Source organism: Phyllostomus hastatus, unplaced genomic scaffold (assembly GCF_019186645.2).
Source record: "Phyllostomus hastatus isolate PE091 unplaced genomic scaffold, TTU_PhHast_1.1 phas_contig_148, whole genome shotgun sequence".
Classification (NCBI taxonomy): Eukaryota; Metazoa; Chordata; class Mammalia; order Chiroptera; family Phyllostomidae; genus Phyllostomus; species Phyllostomus hastatus.
This window is the reverse complement of record NW_025333607.1, coordinates 13,462,545-13,481,920: the sequence shown is the minus strand read 5'-3', so window position 1 is coordinate 13,481,920 and position 19,376 is coordinate 13,462,545. Positions and strand designations below refer to the sequence as shown.

Below are 19,376 nucleotides of genomic sequence, written 5' to 3'. Positions count from 1 at the left end.
TCCCAGTGCATCTGGCTTTGTACTTCCTTGGTGATGAGTGAGGGGCAGCACCTTGAAAATGGGCGAGACGTTAAGGTGTCTTCTTTCCACGAACTCCGCCGCTGTCTCCGCCCCTTTTCTCCCGACCGCTCCCTTTTCCCTCTCTGTAAACTGGAAAGGTTTATGTATAACCTTTGGTCTGGGACCTGCCTAGCAGGTGGTTTTCCACTGTTTTCTTCGTTTGACTTTGCTGGTTGTGATTTTGCTTTTTTAACCAGGTCGTGTTTTTACACTTTAATGTAGTTAAATTCATCCTTGAAGAATTTTATGGCTTCCAGAGTACAATTTAGTAGCTGAGCTCCACTCTGAGGTTATGGTAGAATTCTCTGGTGTCCTCTTCCAGGATGTTTATGGGTTTATAGAAATAATTGCATTAATAATACAGTCATAATATAAATTTATGAACCTGCACGTTAAAATATATGATATCGCCTTGGGCGGGTGACTCAGCTGGTTGGAGCGTCGGCACGTACACCCAAAGCTCAGGTCGTGGGTGGAGCTCCTGGTCAGGGCACACACCCAGGTTGTAGGTTCAATCCCAGGTCAGGGCACGTACAGGAGGCAACTGGTCGATGTATCTCTCTCCCCTTTCTTCTCTCTCTAAAATCAGTGAACATATATCCTTGGGTGAGGATGAAAAAAATAAAAATAAAATATATCAATACATACACAAATAGTGAATATGCAAATAATACAAATGTCTAGATGTATCCTACTTATATGTAAATATAGTAAAACATATAATATATAAGATGTCATGTTAAGTGTTTACATGTAAATAGTATCCCATTTAGAATGTATCCCGGCGACAAGATGGGCTCTAACTTGATTTTTTTCTGGACGACTACTCGGCTGTTCCAGTTCCACTTGGGAATAATTTACCTTTGCTGACGCCTGCGTTCGGAGCTGTTTCTGTTCTGTGCCGATTGTCTGTGGGTCCTCAGGCACAAGTACTGCCCTAGTTTAATCCCTGTGGCTTTCTACGTGTTTTCAATGTAAGATTTTTTTCTAGCTGTGCCTCATGCCTGGTTGTCTCTTATTTATAAACTTTGGAATCAGCTGAGTTCCAAATTTCAAAACCGTCCTCTTGCTATTTTTATTGGGATTGCATTAAATTTAGAGGCTGACCTAAGAGCAAGTGGCGTTTTTATGATGACGATGCTCTCTAGCCAAGAAGGCGGGCCACTTTTTAAACAGGGTGGGTGAGCGCCTCCCCTCTGCAGGCAGACGGTGCCCTTGGCCTTGGTTGTGAGGCGGACCGGCCGGTGAGGGGCAGACCACCCTGGCCGGGGACCTTCACCCCTGCCGGAGAGAACAGCGGTGCCGGAAGCCTTCTGCGACACATGAGGGGACATGACCGAGTCCCTCCGGGAGGGGATGCCGATCTGTGTGTCAGAGGCAGGTGGAACGGGATTCTGGAACCGGCAGTGGGCCGTGTGCAGATGCCACCTTGAAGGCGCAGTGCCCTGCGGTCCAGGGACACAGACAGCTCTAGCGGAGCTGCAAGGAGCCGGGGAAGAAATACCCCGACCTCGCTCCCGCCTTCCTCTGACCTCCAGGGCTCCCGTGCGCGAACCCCTCCAGCAGCCAGAGGCCCTGGGAGCCCATGACCCTGCCCGCCGAGGTCAGCTCTGGGTGGGCTCAGACGTGGAGCGGCGACCAGAAGGTATTGGGTGCTCACCTGCGTCTCACTCGATCCGGGCCTCAGGTCCGCAGGACGGCGGCCCTGAGATTGATGGAGTCAACGGGGTTGTCAGCAGGGAACCAGGTCTAAAGAGACTCTACACCTGGCCCAGAGGCCTGCAAACACGGAACAACTGGAAAACCCACCAACCGAGGAAGGCAGGAGGCTCAGAGCCCGCTGCTCAGTGACAGTCCCGTGAGGGGTCTGGTGGCCCTCTCGTCCTCCCCTCTGCCAACGCTGGCCACACCCAGGTCCGTCTTTTTTCACCCCGTCCACGCGGTGGCATTCCAGGGGAGGTGCATCCTGGGACTTTCCTGGAGCTCGAGCCGGTGGGAACCATCGCGGTTTGCGGCATCGGTGTCTGCCTCGTGCTGCGCTGTCCCGGCCGGCTGTGCTGGGAGCGGACTCCAGAGACCTGTCCGACCAGGTCCCCTGCCTGGGAGCAAGTCACCGCAGCATCGTCCAGGAGAGAAGGGTGGTCCTGAGCCATCTGGGGGGGGGGGTGCAGACTTGCACCTTGATAAGGAGGACTGGGGGCCTGGCCTCAGCGAGAACGGGCAGGACTGGATGAGGCTGCTCCTGAGGAGGCTGTATGGCAGGTGCCCACAGGGGCCGAGAACCCTCCCGCGGGGACCGCCATCCACGCCTCCACGCGGAGTGAGCAGGAAGTCAGTGAGAGAGCAAGTGCTGCCCAGACACGGAGACATAATCGAGTCACCCCCCCAAGGACAAAAGTCCCCAAGACCATGTCCTGTGCAGGTGAGTTAGCAACTGACACCTATGTGCCACGGAGACCATTGAGGTTAGATGTCAAACGCTTTGCTCAGACGGACCTGACGGGCCCCTCGTTAACCGGGCCCTTTGGCTGAGCCTCCAGCCCCCTGACACCGCAGGTTCCTCAGTTCTGGCAGAGGGCGGTCAGAGCAGCTGCCCGCCTGGATGCGTCTGTGACCGTGAACCAGCGCGAAGAGGCACGGAGAGCGTTGAGCACAGCGCCTGGCACCCAGTAGGTCTCCACGAATGCAAACGATCATGATCCGCAGCCAGATCTCGGCGCTGAGAAAGCTTGTAGGAGCAGATAATAAATCGATCGAAGACATGGGCCCTGCCATGGAACTTCCCCAGCTAGTCAAAAACATTTCGCTGCTTGGGTGAGAGAGAAAGGTAAGGAATCCGAAGTATAAAACTGGATTTCAAACACTTCAACCCTACTGGAAATCTAGACATCCTTTTTTTATATAGAGAATTTTTTTTAAGATTTAACTTATTTATTCTTAGAGAGAGGGGAAAGGAGGGAGAAAGGGAGGGAAAGAAACATCAATCAGCTGCCTCTCACAGGCACCCAACTAGAGAGGCCTGGCCCGCAACTCAGGCACATGCCCTGACCGGGAATTGAACCCACAACCGTTTGCAGGCTTGAGCTCAATCCACTGAGCCACACTGGCCAGGGCAAAAACTTAGCCATTCTCCCAGTGAACTCTAAGTCTCCTTCAACCCCGGTGTTTGGGCAGCGGATGAAAACCTTCGCACATCTTCGCTGCAACGTGCATCTAACTCTCGTCTCCTCTCGTCTTTGTCATGACCTTAGTGCCACGGTCCTGGCTGCACGGTGACAGGCCACGCTCCTGTTGCCTCAGTGCATCTCGCTGCACTGCATAGGGGACGCGTTTTCATATTTCATGAGCTGGTAAAACGAGGGCATTAAAATACAGTGCAGGGTTTCAGGAAGTGGCAGGCTTGCCACCCCTTTGGCTGAAATCGGAAAATCGCAGTTGGGTATTCCCAGCGGAGTCTCTCCCTAGTGACAGGAATCAGATACCCTGGACCAAAAGACATCTCGAACACGGTGTAGTTTTTAAACGAAACCCAGCCTTTGGGTTCGGAGGGTTTGCACGAGAGGCCTGCCAGTTAGCTGGCGTACGAACTTCCCGAGTTCCGATTTCTTCGTTTCCAACAGGTGATGATTAACAGTAAGGACAGAAGTCTCACCAGATTTCTGCGAAGATCAAATAAAATGGGGAATGCATTCTTTGTAAACTGTGAAGTATTTTGCAAAATGTTAGCTATTTGTTTAGTTAGTTGGTTTGTTCTTCTAAATTCCTGCTGGTGGAAAGAACAATGGCTGGACATCCAGCATCCAGGTCCTGGCCCCTCTCGGCCCCTGCCGGGATGTGTTCCTTGGCCTCAAACAAGTAACTCAGTCCCTTAAAGCCACAGGTTCCTCCTCTAGGAAACAGTCAGGGATCAGGAATCCTTTCAAAGGAAACAAGTTAGGGGAACGTGGCGAAAGATGAAAAAAGCAATCCCTTCCAAAGGACGGAGGGAGGTGAGGCGGTCAGGAGAAACGCCCCTGAGACTCGAAGGGAGAAAACTGGAAGCCACGTGCTCCCTTCGGCGGCACCTGCGCTGACATCGTGAATGATACAGAGATGACTGGCGTGGCCCCCGTGCAAGGATGACACGCAAATTCGTGAGCACTGGGAGCCAGGAGGTGTGGCCACTGATTTCTGGGACGTGGCAAGAGCGCCCACGTCTGGAGTGAGCAGCAGTAATCTGAGACAGGTGCGCAGTCAGCAGGGACCTACATGTGTGACCCACGAAAAAAAAACACAGCACCTCTACCTGAAGCGGGTCCTTCATGCACGCAGTCATTGTCCCATGAATAGTGGCACCTTCAGCTGTGACCCCCACAACTACAAAGGCAGTCGACGCGTCCTGCAGACAGACACCTGTGTGGTACCCACACACACGTGCAATGCACAAGTATCAACTCTTGTTAGTAAGGGAAACAGAATAGGAGCACGTTCGGATGGCTTCTCCTCAGCCACACAGACCTGGGCAGCCTTTCTGGGGGAGCTCCGGGATCCGATGGGAGACCCTCAGGGACCGTGGGGGCAACTGGCTGAAGAACTTCTGCCTCTGGGACCCTGTCACTTGGACCCATGCCTTTTCTTACCCACAAGGCTTTCCGCCTCCAGACCCAAAGCCACGCATTTTATAAGATTCCGAGAAAAGCTCAAATAAGCTCAGGAAAAATGAGAATGGTAGGCAGCTCCGGCTTCCCAGAGGAGGGCTGAAGTCACGAGAAGGCCTGAGGGCAGAGGAAGAGGAGGGAAGAGCGGGGAAGAGGAGGCTCCCGTGACCCCAGGAGCCTGGTGAATCTGTTCTCCAAGATGGACAGTGCGACGAGGTCGAACTGGGAGGTCGGGGGACGCTCAGGAAAGGCCTGAAGGTCTCCTGTTCGTGGATCGCCTGGGCCGTACCGGGCAGGTGTGGAATCAGGTGCAAAGACAGCTCCTCTAGGTCGATCTCCACGCCCATTCACCCCACCAGGGGCTCCTCCGCCCCTTTCCCACGGCCGGAGCTGGAAACTCTCGCTGCCAAGTTTCTCTACAAACTGTTTATTCTCAACATGTGCAAAAAAAAAAAAGCCTAGTTTGATTTATAGAAAGGCTGAGTTGACCGAAAAGGGTGGCTCAGAGACTTCACAGAAATACCACACCTTTTAAGCTTGTAACTCTTTGACTGTTGACAACGCGCTTAACCTCCCAAGCCTTGTTATCTCAGCTTTGACATGGAGACGGTCGTAGTGCCATCCTCCTAGAGCTGCTGTGAGGGATGAACGAGGTAAAGAAACTGAAGCACTTAAGATAGTGGCGGGCACATATTTACCGAGAAGGCCTCGATAAATACTGGCTGTCGCCCAAGTTCCCCTAGCAGGGAAGTCGCAGGGACTTGTAGTCCTGCATAATGGATAAGGAAACAGGGACCTGATCAATTTTTGTAACTGAAAGATCCGAGGCATTCTGGCTTCAGGTACAGCGTGATCCAGGAACGCAAGTGATTCCACCAGGACCTGGTTTTTCTCTGTCCAGCTCTCAGCCTGTCTTCCTGCAGACTGGGCTCCATTTTTCAGACAGGCTGTCCCTCCCACAGACACCAGGTGGCTTCAGCCGTGGGAGACGGGAGACCACGCGTCATAACAGAGTCAATGCAGCAGACACGGCCACCTGTCACTCTCCCCCAGGCACCAGTAACAGTCTCGTTTCACCTCACTGGCTCTGGCTGGGTCACAGAGCCTTCCCTGAGAACGGGAGCCAGGAAAGAACGAGGCAGAGAGAGCCGTAGGCTCACCCCTGGAATCGGAGGCACAGCCAGCAACCCCGACACCTCACAGCTCGAGAATGTGGGGAGGCTGGTTCCTCACAGCAACCGCAGTGTTACCGGGTGGAAAGCAAATGACCGGCAAACAACAGGTGAATCACAGCACCGAGCACCCACCCAACTGAAGGAGCCAGAGGATGTGTTCACCTTCCTTTGGTTGCTGACTCACTGGGGGCAGGGGGCGTGCCTCCCCGACCACAGAGCGACAGGTCCCTGGTGCGTGGAGGCCTCCAAGAGCACCGCCCATCATTTCTGAACATGGGCGGGACTATCCGGCTCGAAAACCATCCGGGTGCTAAGTAGTCACCCAGAATGCAAGGGACGCGGTGGACTTTAAAAATACTTCGTTAGGCTTGCCAATCAGTAAAAATAAATCCAACAGTGAACATCCAGATCATCAAAGACCGTTTCCTATTGTTGTCATGGAAAGTGGACATTCCTTGAGGAGGGCGTGAGCTTCCTCTCTGTCTGCACAGCAGCCTGGAGGTGGCTGGCGCCAGCTCGCTTCCAGCTAACCCCTCGAGAGGGCCATGGTGCTGAGCGCTGTCACGGGCGCCGAGTGTGCGTGAGCGCCTTACACACTCGCTCTCCTCACGCCTCCCACAGTTACCCAGACGTCTCAGAGGAGGGCGCTGAGGCTGCGGAGGGGCCAGGCTGCCTGGTCAGCTGCCGCCGTGACGGCCCCAGGCCTTGCCCACCCCCCGCCTGGTGCGCACCCCCCAGAAGTGACCTGCGCCCATGTGCCTGCGCCCCCCCACCCCGACGCCAGAGCCCGGTCTCTGTGCTGTCTCTGACTCCTGGCTCTTGCCTTTGCATCTCTGGGTGCTTCTGCCCTTGGGGGGCCTGCGGGTGTCTTTCTCTGGCCTCTGCCTCCTTCTCCCGGAAGACGTCTGATGTCCAACCACTTCCCATCTGTCTCTGCATTTCCTTCCTCTCTCTCAGACGCACCTTTAACGCACCCCGTGTTCCCAGAGGCCCTGCTGTGAGCAGACCCCCCCACTCCAGGATGCTCCTGGCCGAGCGTCTCTCGGGCACCAGGCCTGGGCCAGGCTGTGAGGCCACCGTCCAGCCAGCACACAGCTCAGGGTCTTCCGGAGAATGAGCTCTCCCCCCGCCACCCAGCCGCTGTCACACCCTAAACGTTCCTCCCTCGGCATTGCCCGCACTGCCTCACCCCAGCCCCTACCCACCCCAGCCCCTACCCGCCCTCACGCCAGGGCCCTCGGCCACACGGCTCTGCCACACACGCAGCTGAGGCTTCCAGCTCGCAGGGGTAGGACAGACGTTTAACCCCCCCACCCCACCCGGGGCACCGAGACCCCTCTGAGGAGAGCCTCCCGTGCTGTGTCCACAGGTGACTGCTGGCTGTTGGCGGCCATCGCCTCCCTCACCCTGAATGAGGAAATCCTGGCCCGAGTCGTCCCCTTAGACCAGAGCTTCCAGGAGAACTACGCAGGGATCTTCCGCTTCCAGGTAACCTAGTGACTGGCCCACGCTTCTCCCCAGCAGGTCTGGGGGCCAGGGACAGGTCCTGGGGGCCAGGGACAGGTCCTGGGGGCTAGAGACAGGTCCTGGGGGAACTAGGGACAGGTTCTGGGGGAACTAGGGACAGGTTCTGGGGCCCAGGGACAGGTCCTGGGGGAACTAGGGACAGGTTCTGGGGCCCAGGGACAGGTCTGGGGGCCTAGGGACAGGTCCTGGGGGAACTAGGGACAGGTTCTGGGGGCCCAGGGACAGGTCCTGGGAGAACTAGGGACAGTTCTGGGGCCCAGGGACAGGTCCTGGGGGAACTAGGGACAGGTTCTGGGGCCTAGGGACAGGTCCGGGGGCTAGGGACAGGTCCTGGGGGAACTAGGGACAGGTTCTGGGGCCTAGGGACAGGTCCGGGGGCTAGGGACAGGTCCTGGGGGGACTAGGGACAGTTCCAGGGGCCCAGGGACAGGTCCTGGGGGACTAAGAACAAGTCCAGGGGGCCCAGGGACAGGTCTGCAGGCATGGCCAAACTCATCAGTCCCCAGCATCCGCAGACTCCTACGACTCGCTCTTCTCCGAAGGACAGATAAACAGCAGCAAGCTCCCTGGCCGGCTCCCGACTCGGGGCCCCAGGAGGATGGCAGCGGGGAGCTCCTTGGGACAGGCGGGAGGGAGGGAGGACAGACTGACTTAGGAAGCCACTCCCAGGTGTTGGAAGAAGTTTATCATTTGAGGTCTAAGACGGAATGTTAAGGGACTGCTCACTGTCCCCCTATTACGGTGGCGAGTGGGAAGGATTTTTAAAAGCTTGAGGTGCAGGGCCCGAGTGCTTGCCCACAGGAGGAGACTGAGAAGCAGCAGCTCCCCCAGGCGGGCTCAGCTGACCCTCGCTGCCCCCTCTTCCACTGCAGAGGGTTTTGTGTGGGGGGGGGGGGAAGGCTGAGGGGGGCCGGCTGCAGCTGAGGCTTGAGGTCCCCATGCTGCCACCGGCTGCTCCTCCAGCCCACCCCACGCCACCCCCTCCCCTCCTTCGCCCCCAGTTCTGGCAGTACGGCGAGTGGGTGGAGGTGGTGGTGGACGACCGGCTGCCCACCAAGGACGGGGAGCTGCTGTTCGTGCACTCTGCGGAGGGGAGCGAGTTCTGGAGCGCCCTGCTGGAGAAGGCCTACGCCAAGTAAGTGGCCGTGCCTTTCCCTGCGACGGCCTGCCCTCCCCACCCACCCCTCCCCCGTTGCCCCAGATGCCGAAAACCATCAGGAACGACCCACAGGCCGCTTGAGCAGGAGGCCTGTTCTGTGGAAGAATGACTGTGGCCTAACCTGGGCTCTGAGTTCAAGGAGAACTCAGATGCGTGCCCCGGGGCTGGCCGCTGCGCACTGGCCAGTGGCCTCTGCTGCCACTGGCACCAAACGCACAGGAGCGGACTGGGGCCCTGGGCGCGCCGGCCCTGAGCGGGACCTCGGGCTTCCTTGGCAGGCCATGTCACATTTTCGTCAGCTAAATCCAGCAACGCGCTGCTGCCGGTGGGCCAAACCACCCGTGGCAGAGGCGTGGGAACGACGGGAACCGGCCCAGGATAGGTGGTGTCTCTGGTTAGAAATGGTTGCGTACGGACTCTTCCCAGCTGTGTCCCACCCACATGGCCCAGAGTCCGGCTGTCCGGTGCTCCACACTGCCTATGGTCCATGGGAAGGCCTGCGTCCACTCCCCTCCAGAATGGCCTCGTCCTGGCCGTGCCGCCTGGGCTCGGTCCGTTGAAGTGACCAGCTCTCGGGCATCGGGGATCTCTGGTCTCACGGCCCCTGCCAGGGAGGAGGGCCAGGGTGCACAGGCCCAGCCATGAGAATCTGGCCCTGAGCGCCACTTCTAAGTCACGTGCTCAAATCGTAGAGTTAGAGAAGCCAAAGGTTGCCCACATCGACGGTGGGGAGCAGTGAGCCCCCCCCCCCAAGCGCCGCCTGCTGCTCCAGGAAAGGGCCTTCGTTATTGAATCGTTGTCTTTGTAAAGCGATAAATGCCAAATAGCTGAGGGGCAGACCTCCCCCTTCCTGTCAGGAAGCAGGAAGGATCCATGCAGGAGGCTGGAACGGAGCATCACGCAGGGCCTTCCAGCTCTCAGGTTCTAGAGAGTTTAAGGAACTTTGAAAGGACCAGGGAAATGGCAACTGGGGAGATGGTCTCCGGCCCTGGTGGGCACCCTGCGTTGGAGACAAAGGCCAGGAGAGCCTGAGCAGAGGGTCCTTGGAGTGTCCAGCAAAGGAGGCATCGAGAAAGGGGCCCGATGAAAGGTCATGGTGTCAGCAGCAGGGGGCAGTGGTGTGTCTTCCCGTCCCGCAGGGTCAACGGCTGCTATGAAGCACTCTCAGGGGGCGCCACCACCGAGGGCTTCGAGGACTTCACGGGCGGCATCGCCGAGTGGTATGAGCTGAGGAAGGCCCCCTCCAACCTGTTCAAGATCATCCAGAAGGCTCTGCAGAAAGGCTCCCTCCTGGGCTGCTCCATTGACGTGAGTGCCGGCCGCCCTCCCGACCCCGGGCCTGGCCCGGTGCAGCTGGGGGAGCCTCCAGCAGTGCCCGAGGAAACCCGCTGCCCCATTTGCAGCCTTAGCCCATCCCTGTCCACCTTACGGAGCATCACCTGGACCCCAGGGGTTGCTAGGCAACGGCCAGGCTGTCTGGGGTACAAGGGAAGGGGTGATGGTACCTCCAGCCCTTCCCTCTCCAGCCCATGTTCCACCCTCAGCCTCCTGTGAATCACCACCCAGGCCACAGGTCCCCTGCCCTCTGCTGGTCCTGAGGGAACCCCTCCCTGCAGGGCCTGTGCCTAGAGCCCGGCGGCCCTTTCTGGCACCGCCACAGGGTTCACGGCCTGTGGGAAGACTTCCCCAGGCACAGAAGGAACCATGTCCTTGTTCTAGCCTTGCCGGCAAACCTCACCAGGGGAAGCGAGGTGGGGTGCTGCCTCTCCTCAAGGAGCCTCCAGGCAAAGGCTGGGCCCACCCCCAAGCCCTGTCCTATCCAGGTCCCCATCCCTGTGGGTCAGAGAAAACAAGCCTTGGCTCCCAGGGCCCAGATCTCTGTCCAGCGCCAGGCAGGGATTCTCAAACTCTTTCTGAAGGCCACGTTGAGGCACAAAACCCTTCCTGCCCACAGCCCACCTTCAGATTTGCCAAGACACCCTGTGCAGGGCCACCTGATGCTGTCTGGTGACTGTCCTGAGCCCAGGTGCTCACCAACCTGCTCTCCTTGGAGGGTCCTAACTCCGCCCTCCTCAACCCGCAGAAATCTGTGAATGCGCCATGCACACGCGTTCACGCAGGTGCTCCTTCTCCCTAACGGTTGTTGCGTTTAGCCTTTGCTCTGGTTGTAAACGCGGGTCAGCATCTCAAAGTGGTAGCAGGAGGTGGTCCAAGAGGGGGAAAGCACAGCTCTGTCCTGCCGGGCCACGCCCCCAGGGCCACGCCCTCCAGGCCACGCCCCTGCAGTTGTGTGCGCCCCGCATCTCCCAGCCCCTCGGATCCCAGGGAGCAAGCAGGGGACGATGGGGGGCAGGCCAGATGCGCCAGCCAGGGCTGATCTTCCCCTGTTTCCAGATCACCAGTATGGCAGACTCAGAGGCCGTCACGTTCCAGAAGCTGGTGAAGGGGCACGCGTACTCCGTCACCGGAGCCGAGGAGGTAATGCCTGCAGGGGGGTTCCAAGGTCGTTCTCTGCCTGGGACTGCAGGGTGGGGCCCTCGAGTTCCCACAGCTGTTTCTGCGGAGGCCGCGCATTCCTGACGTTCGGGCGGGACTCACTGGGCTGTCCTTTCCGGTTCCTTCCGGAGCTTGGGGTCCGCAGGCGCACGCCGCCCCCTGGTGGCCGCCGGGTCCGGTGCCAGGCGCTCTGATTGTGATTGTGCTGAGTTTCGGAACTACCTTACTCCTCTGGGCCCGCTAAAACTAAAGACAGGACACTTTGCTTCTGTATAGTGTATTATACTCTCCCCGGTGCTGTCACATTCGGCCTCCCAGAAGCGTCACTGCCCGAATTAGCGTTCCAGCCTGACTCTGCCGCTCGCCAGCTCTGTGGCCCCAGCGAGTTACTTTGAACTCTGCCCCTAGTGTCCTCACCTTGAAATTGGGAATGATAATACCCACCACCGTGCGGTCGCTGCGGTGATTCTGGTCAAGTGCTCCGACTGCGCCTGGAACATTGTGTCAAGTACGCGCAGATGTACTTGCTGCTGCTGATATTATTACAAAACAGTATTAAGCGGCCCCCAAGTTCACTGTCAGTGACGAAACCCAGACTCCATCTTAGGTCTTCTAATGTGCCCAGTGGTTTTCTTTTTCCCTTGATATTTGTTGTCCTTGCCCTGGACACACGTATCTTTTCATTTTGAAAAATTTCAAGTGTGTAGAAAAGTGGACAGAATAGTGCAGGAACCGTGCAGATGCTGTTGCCCTGGACTCGCCAGCGGGTGACGTTCTGCCGCGTCTGTCCCGTCCCTCCTCGCGTGGGCACCCTCTTCCGGGCCGTCTGGACGGAGCTCGCAGGCGTTACAGCACTTCCATTCTCTTACGTAAAAACCCCGGTGTCCTTTTCAGGCCCAATAAAATACACACTAATTCAATAACATCACCTCATCTGTAGTCCATATTATATTTTCCCCCAAGCACCCGTTACAGAGTGCTCCCCCCCAACCCCAGGATCCGATCAGGAACCACGCACCACAGCTGCTTGTCACCCGTGTCCTCCTGACGGGCGGCAGGGCTTCCCTGAGCCCCGAGGACAAGAGCACGTCTGTTACAGTTGAACTGCGGCTCAGTGCGGCTCTAGAATACGTGCCCTTGTGCCTCAGCCTCACGACAGATGCTGAGGAGCCCAGATCCTCCAAGGGCTGGGTCCTAGGAGCCACTGAAGTGGGCAGCGAGCGGTGGGGCTCTGCCTTTTTGTGACCCCCCCCCCCACACACACACACAGACATAACCTGGACTCAGACCCCCTGCTCAGGGAGGAGGCCTTGGGCCCCGAGAACCTCCAGGCCCAGCTGAACGCACCCCCCCCTCCCTCCCCACTGCCCCGCCCCGCAGGTGGAAAGCAGAGGAAGCCTGCAGAAGCTGATCCGCATCCGGAATCCCTGGGGAGAGGTGGAGTGGACCGGGAAGTGGAGCGACAAGTGAGGGGGGCACCTCGGGGGCCTGGGAGGGGCATCCTGCCGGGAGACCTGGGGCAGACGGAGGGAGGGCTCCCCGCACGGTGCTGAGGAATACGCCCCCCTGAGAGCACAGGCCACACCGAGGGGGGCCCACGGGGCAGGTGGGCCCCCTAAAGCTCTTTGGAACCAGCACATCCAGCTATCTGGGTGCCGTTTGGGAGGCCCAGGCTCAGTCCTCTCATCGCCTCCCACCCCACCTTTCCCTCGCTCAGACTCACCTGCTGCTGGACCTTGCGGGGAGGCGGGGGGAGGGGGGACACACCTTCCTTCCCCCAAGCTCCTGTTCTCTCCCAAGGAGGTACCAGGGGCGTCCAAACTTTCCGTGTATTCAGCGTCTCTGGGCCGCCCTGGAAGAAGAAGAGCTGTCTTGGGCCACACGTTAAATACACTGCGACATGTTATCACAAAAAAACCTCATCGTGTTTTAAGTAAATTCACGATTTTGCATTGGGCTGCGTTCCTAGCTGTCCTGGGACGCAGGCGGCCCGTGGTCTGCAGTCTGGACACCCCCGTGCCTGCTGCCGGCCTGTCCCGGCCCGGCCACGGCGCCCCGTCGTCTCCCTCTGAAGGGGCTGTGTCCGTTTCCTGGACGCCCCCTCGCTACGCCCTCCCGGGACGACGCATCTCCCGCCTGCTCCCCGGCACCTCTTAGCCACACGTTGTCTGCGTCACCTCCCTCCTGAGCAGCATGTCCCCGGCCCTCAGTGTCGGGGGCCTTGGGGAGACGCCATCGCCCCACATCACTTGCTCACGGCTCTCCGGGGCCTTGGTTTTTTTTCCAGCTGCCCCAACTGGAACACTGTGGACCCAGAGGAGAAGGAGCGGCTGACCCAAAGGCGTGAAGACGGGGAATTCTGGTGAGATGATCGCGGGGGTGGGAGGGGGGCTTCGGGGAAGGAGGGGTCTGCTCCGCCGTCTTTGCTCGAAAAGCAGCGAGAGTATCGTGTGGAGGGCCCAGGGCGAGGGATCCAGGGGTTGTCGTTGCTCTAAGTCACTGTAAGACCCCGGACAAATAAGTTCTGCAAGCTCTTCCATGCGTCCATCCCACCGTGGGGTTCGGAGCCGAGCAGCCGCCCGGAGAGGCCGTGAGGGCCCTGCAGGCACGCTCAGGCCCCAAGGGGAAACGGGGGAAAGACGGGCGTTTCTCTGGAGGTTCACCCCAACGTCGCCCTGGGACACTGGGCCCCTCGGGAGCGCGGTGGGCCCTCACGTGTGTGTGTCCTGGCCACCGTGTGACCGCGTCCCCCTGACGACTCCCCGTTGACCAGACGGGCGCCCACGTGTCGTGTCGTTTCATTCTCGGGGCTCCCGTTTTTACAGAGGGAGGTCTGGGATTCGAGGAGGCCTAAGGAACTTGCTCAGAGTCGCCGGGCTACCAGGGGGCAGCACGGGGGGCGGAACCCGGGCCTTCTCACTGCGGATCCAGCGGCCACCCGGCCCCCAGGCCCCGTCTCCCGGCTGCTCCTGGCCTTGGTCAAGGCCGTGCCCTCCCGTGACCGGATGCCCGTGTCCCTCCCCTGCCAGGATGTCCTTCAGCGACTTCCTGAGGCACTACTCCCGCCTGGAGATCTGCAACCTCACGCCCGACACCCTCACCAGCGACAGCTACAAGAAGTGGAAGCTCACCAAGATGGACGGGAACTGGCGGCGCGGCTCCACCGCGGGAGGCTGCAGGAACTACCCGAGTAAGACCGCCTGGATGCCTTGCTGTGCTGCCCCCGCAGCCGGGAGGCCCAGAGGAGGCGGCTCCTGCCCACTGGCCCTCTGCCTGCCATCTCCCTGAGTCTCCACCTCCACAGCCTTTCCTGGTCCCTGCACTCACCTGCCTCCCTCCCCAGGCCTGTGATGTCCCCTGCACGCCCCAGGTTCCCTGTACCAGGGCCTCTCCACCAGCCCACGGAGGCAGCGCTCAGTCCCACTTCCCACCCGGGGGCCTCTCTATCCACCCGAGCCCTGCAGCCCAGCCCTGCGGGGCGACCTGGTCCCCTGGGCCTGCGCGTGTCCAGCCCAGCCCAGCCCAGCCCAGCAACCCCAGCGCCCAGTTCACTCGGCACATGCCGCTGGCCCTGCTAGGTCAGGGTGAGGGTGTGTTTCTCCTCTGGTCCAGCCTCCGTGCACTCTCCCGGCCCTTCTGCCTTGACGGTCCAGGCCGCCTGTCCCCATGGCCCTCAGAAACAGGATGCCATCTGCCAGTTAGGGGGGCACCGTCGGGGGCTAGGAGTACACAGGATTCCACTACACCCTCACAACCAGCTCGGGAGGCAGGCCCTTCGTGGTACTTACTCTCTGTCTGTAGGACGAGGGTTTGCAGAGGGCGAGTGGCTGCCCGGACTGGCGGGCTGTGGGTTCGGTGTTCTAGGTGCCCCGGTGGCAGGTCACGGTCAGATATTGGTGGTCTGTTACCAACGAGGAAACAGAGGCTCTAAACATGGGCCACAGAGCGAGTGGTCAGCCCGGGGCCTGCTGGGACCGTGCCTCTGCCTCCAGTGGTTTTAATCCTTTGCCGCAACTATGCAGCCCCCACGGGGCAGGGCAAGAGGAACCGGGGAGACCCTCGCCCCAGACAGAAACGTCTCTCTCTCCTGCCCCCTGGGTCAGGGATCACAGACGCTCTCTTAAGGGCCAGACGGTCTCTACGGCAACTACTCACCTGCACTGCTGCAGCCTGAAGGCAGCCATACTTCAATGAACGGACATGGCTGTGTTCCAATAAAACTTTATTTACAAAAACGGGCACCGGCAGCCTGCAGAGCCAGCGTGCGCCAGGCCCTGCACTAGGGGGCGCCTCTGGTTCCACAATTAGAGTTTTGTTCCATTAGGCAAGGGACGGCCACCGGCCCACCTCCCCTCACTCGTGAATGCACCCCAGGTCCCTCCTGGAAGTGGGTTTGGAAGTGGGGAGGACAGAGACACCTGGGGGTGGCCAAGGGGACAGGCCAGGAGGACAAGGGACACAGAATGGAAGGATGTTCTGGGCTCACTGAGGGGGAGCGGGAGCTAGTCCCCGAGTCTCCTCAGCCAGGCCCATCTCAGACCTCTGGGGAGGGGAAGGTACCAGGACCGGGGGCCGCAGCGCTACCCACCCCATTCCAGGGGGGCAGAAACGGTCTCCGAGAGACGCCAGCCTGGGGCGCACGGGAGGGCGCTGCAAGGGAAGCTCCTAACTTCTCCCCGAGAGATTCAGACAAGCGCCGGCCACCCCGGCCCACCGTCGCTGCTGCCACCCCGAGGGGCTGCCGACCAGTCCCCCACCCCAGGGTCTGCCGCCTTCTCCCGCCTTCTCCGGCCTCTCAGCCCCTCCTTCCGGGAGACGAGGGCACAGCCCTCCCCCCCCCCGCCCCCGCCCAGGCCACCTGCTCGGGCGACTGACCCCAGCCCCGTCCGCGCAGACACGTTCTGGATGAACCCCCAGTACCTGATCAAGCTGGAGGAGGAGGACGAGGACCAGGACAACGGCGAGAGAGGCTGCACCTTCCTGGTGGGCCTCATCCAGAAGCACCGGCGGCGGCAGAGGAAGATGGGCGAGGACATGCACACCATCGGCTTCGGCATCTACGAGGTGGGCAGAGCGGGGTGCGGCCCCCGGGAGGACGGCCACCCCCACCCCGGGCAGAACCGGAGATGGGACCCCAGGCAGGGAGCGTGGCCCAGGGAAAGCGAGGCCACAGGGAGCCCCCCCCCCCCCGCACTGGCTCTGTGTCACCAGGGGGTCCCAATCCCAAGCCCTTGGCTGGTTGCCCGTGTCACCCTGTCAAAGACCCTCATGGCCCTTCTCATGGGCCCCCACACCCGGCACTCTGGTCGGCCCACCAATCCCCGAAAAACAGGCAACAGAAGCTGAGAACAGCGTTTCCTGGCCCCGCACCAGGAAACACTGGGAGGGCGGGAACTGAACCAGCGATCCGGCGGCGGTGGGGCAGAGCCCAGCCAGGCGGTGGGCCTGGCGCTCGGGACAGGGAGCCGCAGGCTCGCTGGCTGGAGCCCCGTTTCCACACGGGCGCCCTCACTGCCCGGGTGCCCTTCTTTCTTTCTGCATCACATTAAGGAAGAGCCCGGCTCCGCCACAGGCCACGGGCTGCCACCCTGGGCCAGCCACCTCTCCCTCTCCGGGGTGGGGATGGGGGTGGAGGTGGAGATGACAGTGACCGAGGGGCTGGGCCCCTGGACGCCCCTCCCCCACGCCACTCTGCAGCACGGAACAGAGCCTCTCACAGCCTCGGATCGGGGGGCAGGGGGCAGGGTCCAGGGGGACTGCAGGGCAGCTAAAGGGGGCGAACTCGGGTGGAACCAGGGGGGTGTGTGTGGAGTGGCTCCCGGAGGTCACGTGGTCCCATCTCCTCCCAGCCCCTTGGCAACCTGAAAGCAGCCGCATGGGGAACCGGGGGTGTTTACACCACGGGAATTGGCAAATGCTGCCCATCAGGGCTGACGCCATTCCCTGAGGGCCTGTGTCCCGGCTCAGCACCCAGGGGAGAAGCCCCTGGGAAGGACCTGGGTGGTCACTGGTCCCATTTCGGAGATAAAGAAGCAGAGGCCAGGAAGGGGAAATGACTCACCCAAGGACACACAGACTGGACGCGGCCGACAGAGCCTTCAACTGAGGCTGCTGGCTCCCGGCCCTGAGGGCCCCCGCCTGGCCGTGGGGTGGGGGCTGCCTCCTGCAGCAGGGCCCCAAGTTCCCTGCGGGGAGGCAGGTGTGGGCTTTGCCTTGGCCTCTGGGTGACCTGAGACCACTCACTTCAAAGCTCCGCACCTCCACCCTGTGCTCTCTGAACTGGGAGTGTGCCTAGGGCTTATCTGCATGATTGCTGGGTCATCAGGTCCTCTCCTAAATAAATGTGGGGATGCCCTGGGTCCCTTGGAAATAATCACTAGGTTGGTCTTGTTGCTATCGCTGGAGCCGCAGAGAAAGGGGTGAGCGAGGGAGACAGACGCCCGCAGTGGCGGCCGGCCTGCACACGCCTCCCCGGAATCGGAACTGAGCGTGGGCTTCTTTATCTCCGCAGGTTCCGGCGGAGGTACGTCTGGCGTGTGTCACCTGCTGTCCCTGGGGCTGAGGTCCCACAACAAGTAAAAGGCTTAGACTGTCGGCCCGGGGGTCTTGTGACGCGTGGGCAGGTGGCTGGGAAGGGCGAGTCCCTGGACCCTCGAGGTGATGCTGCTCAGGCCCTGGGTCCCCCTGGGGCGTGGGCGCAGGGCCCGGTGTCTCGGGCTGTCTGCTCAGGGACCGCCGCCTCCCCGAGGCCTGGCGGGGGCGCGCGTGGGTTAGCTCTGGGGGGACAGTCTGGTCCTGGCCTCAGGTGGCTCTTCGCCGAGCCCTGCGGTGCCCCCAAAACTGGCCCGAAGGGACGAGCTGAGCCCTGCAGGTGATGAGATGACACGGGACCACAGAGCTGGACCCTGTCCCCAGCTCTGCCACTTGAACCACATTCCTGCCATGTGGACACTACGTGTCCCTGGGCGTCACTTAGAGGAAGGGACCTCTTGCAGAGTTGGCTGCAGGGCAGGTCCCCTGTCACCTGTGCCTCAGCGGGCACGTGTCACCCTGGTGGAAAGCTTGCCATTCGCCCAAAACGGTACAGATGTCGCCACTGTCCACCTCTCACCTCGGTGAGCTAGCACGCCTGGACATGGGCGGAGCCCTTCCCGCCCTCCACTCCCCCTTGTGTCTGTCCATCCGTCAGCTGGCCGGACAGACCAACATCCACCTCAGCAAAAACTTCTTCCTGACGCACCGGGCGCGGGAGCGGTCCGACACCTTCATCAACCTGCGGGAGGTGCTCAACCGCTTCAAGCTGCCCCCCGGGGAGTACATCGTGGTGCCCTCCACCTTCGAGCCCAACAAGGACGGGGACTTCTGCATCCGGGTCTTCTCCGAGAAGAAGGCCGACTACCAGTAGGTCCTTGCCCTCTCCCTCCTCGCCTCCCACCCTCCTCGCTCCCACTGGTCGCTGGCCGGTCCCACTCGGGGCTCTGGGCGCTCGGGACGTCAGCCTCTCTTCCGAGGGTCCCTGCCTGCTCTGAAGGGTCAGTGTGGGGGGTTGCTGTGTGCACGAACCTCCAGCATGGCACTCAGGCGAGCGAAAGGAATAGCCACTCAGGAGGTGTTTGGTTAGACACGGTGGTGGAGCACATGGCAAAATCCAATTGCACTGCACGCTCACGAGGTCATTGTCAGTCTGGTGGCCTGTGTCAGGCGCGCTAGGGACCCGGTCCCATCACTGCAGAAAGCTGGGAGGCCCCAACCCCGAGACTCTCCTGCTCTCCGGGGTGAGCTCCCTGTCCCGACGGGACACCCCCCGCCCCGGTCACCCCTCAGAGTCTCTGCCTTCCTTGTCCCAGGATATCAACCTGATTCCACGTTGTTAGCACCCAGAGGCCCCTCACCCTTTCTCCTTCTTCAGTGAGGACTCTTGGGGCCCAGCTTCAGGTCCCAGGGGCCTGAGGAAGACCCCCTTGAGTGTAAAGACTGCCACTGTGGAGCAGAAGGACCAGCTCCAGGACAGGCCCGGGAGAAACTAACCGTAGCCCAGCCCCAGATAGGTCAGAGCTGGACCTCCGCACTGCCTGCCCGCTCCCGCCCTAGGAGCCAGGCGGCCGGGTGCACGTTGCGGGTTCTCAGTGTTTTGAATGGAGCTGAAGAGTGGCTCCATCAGGCCAGGCAGCGAGGGGGGTTGTCTGGGGTGCCAGCACCCGAGTGCAGTGGGGGGCTGCTGCATGCTTTGATGACTGAAAGCCAGCAAACAAACTCTGAGTCTCCAAGCTGCTCAGCCAGGACTCCTCCTCCTCCAATCACGTCTGCCCTGATTTCTGCTAT

The 19,376-nt window shown here is 60.4% G+C and overlaps 1 protein-coding gene across 1 annotated transcript in view; it reads left to right on the top strand.

Moving 5' to 3' along the window:
• CAPN2 (calpain 2) overlaps positions 1-19,376 on the top strand; it is a 49,162-nt gene that overhangs the window by 16,976 nt on the left and 12,810 nt on the right. The window contains exons 3-12 of the mRNA XM_045860550.1: positions 7,242-7,360; positions 8,401-8,534; positions 9,698-9,866; positions 10,953-11,036; positions 12,435-12,520; positions 13,342-13,416; positions 14,084-14,244; positions 15,949-16,118; positions 17,566-17,577; positions 18,244-18,455. Coding sequence (XP_045716506.1) covers positions 7,242-7,360; positions 8,401-8,534; positions 9,698-9,866; positions 10,953-11,036; positions 12,435-12,520; positions 13,342-13,416; positions 14,084-14,244; positions 15,949-16,118; positions 17,566-17,577; positions 18,244-18,455 — 1,222 coding nt within the window. The remainder of the gene's footprint in view (positions 1-7,241; positions 7,361-8,400; positions 8,535-9,697; positions 9,867-10,952; positions 11,037-12,434; positions 12,521-13,341; positions 13,417-14,083; positions 14,245-15,948; positions 16,119-17,565; positions 17,578-18,243; positions 18,456-19,376) is intronic.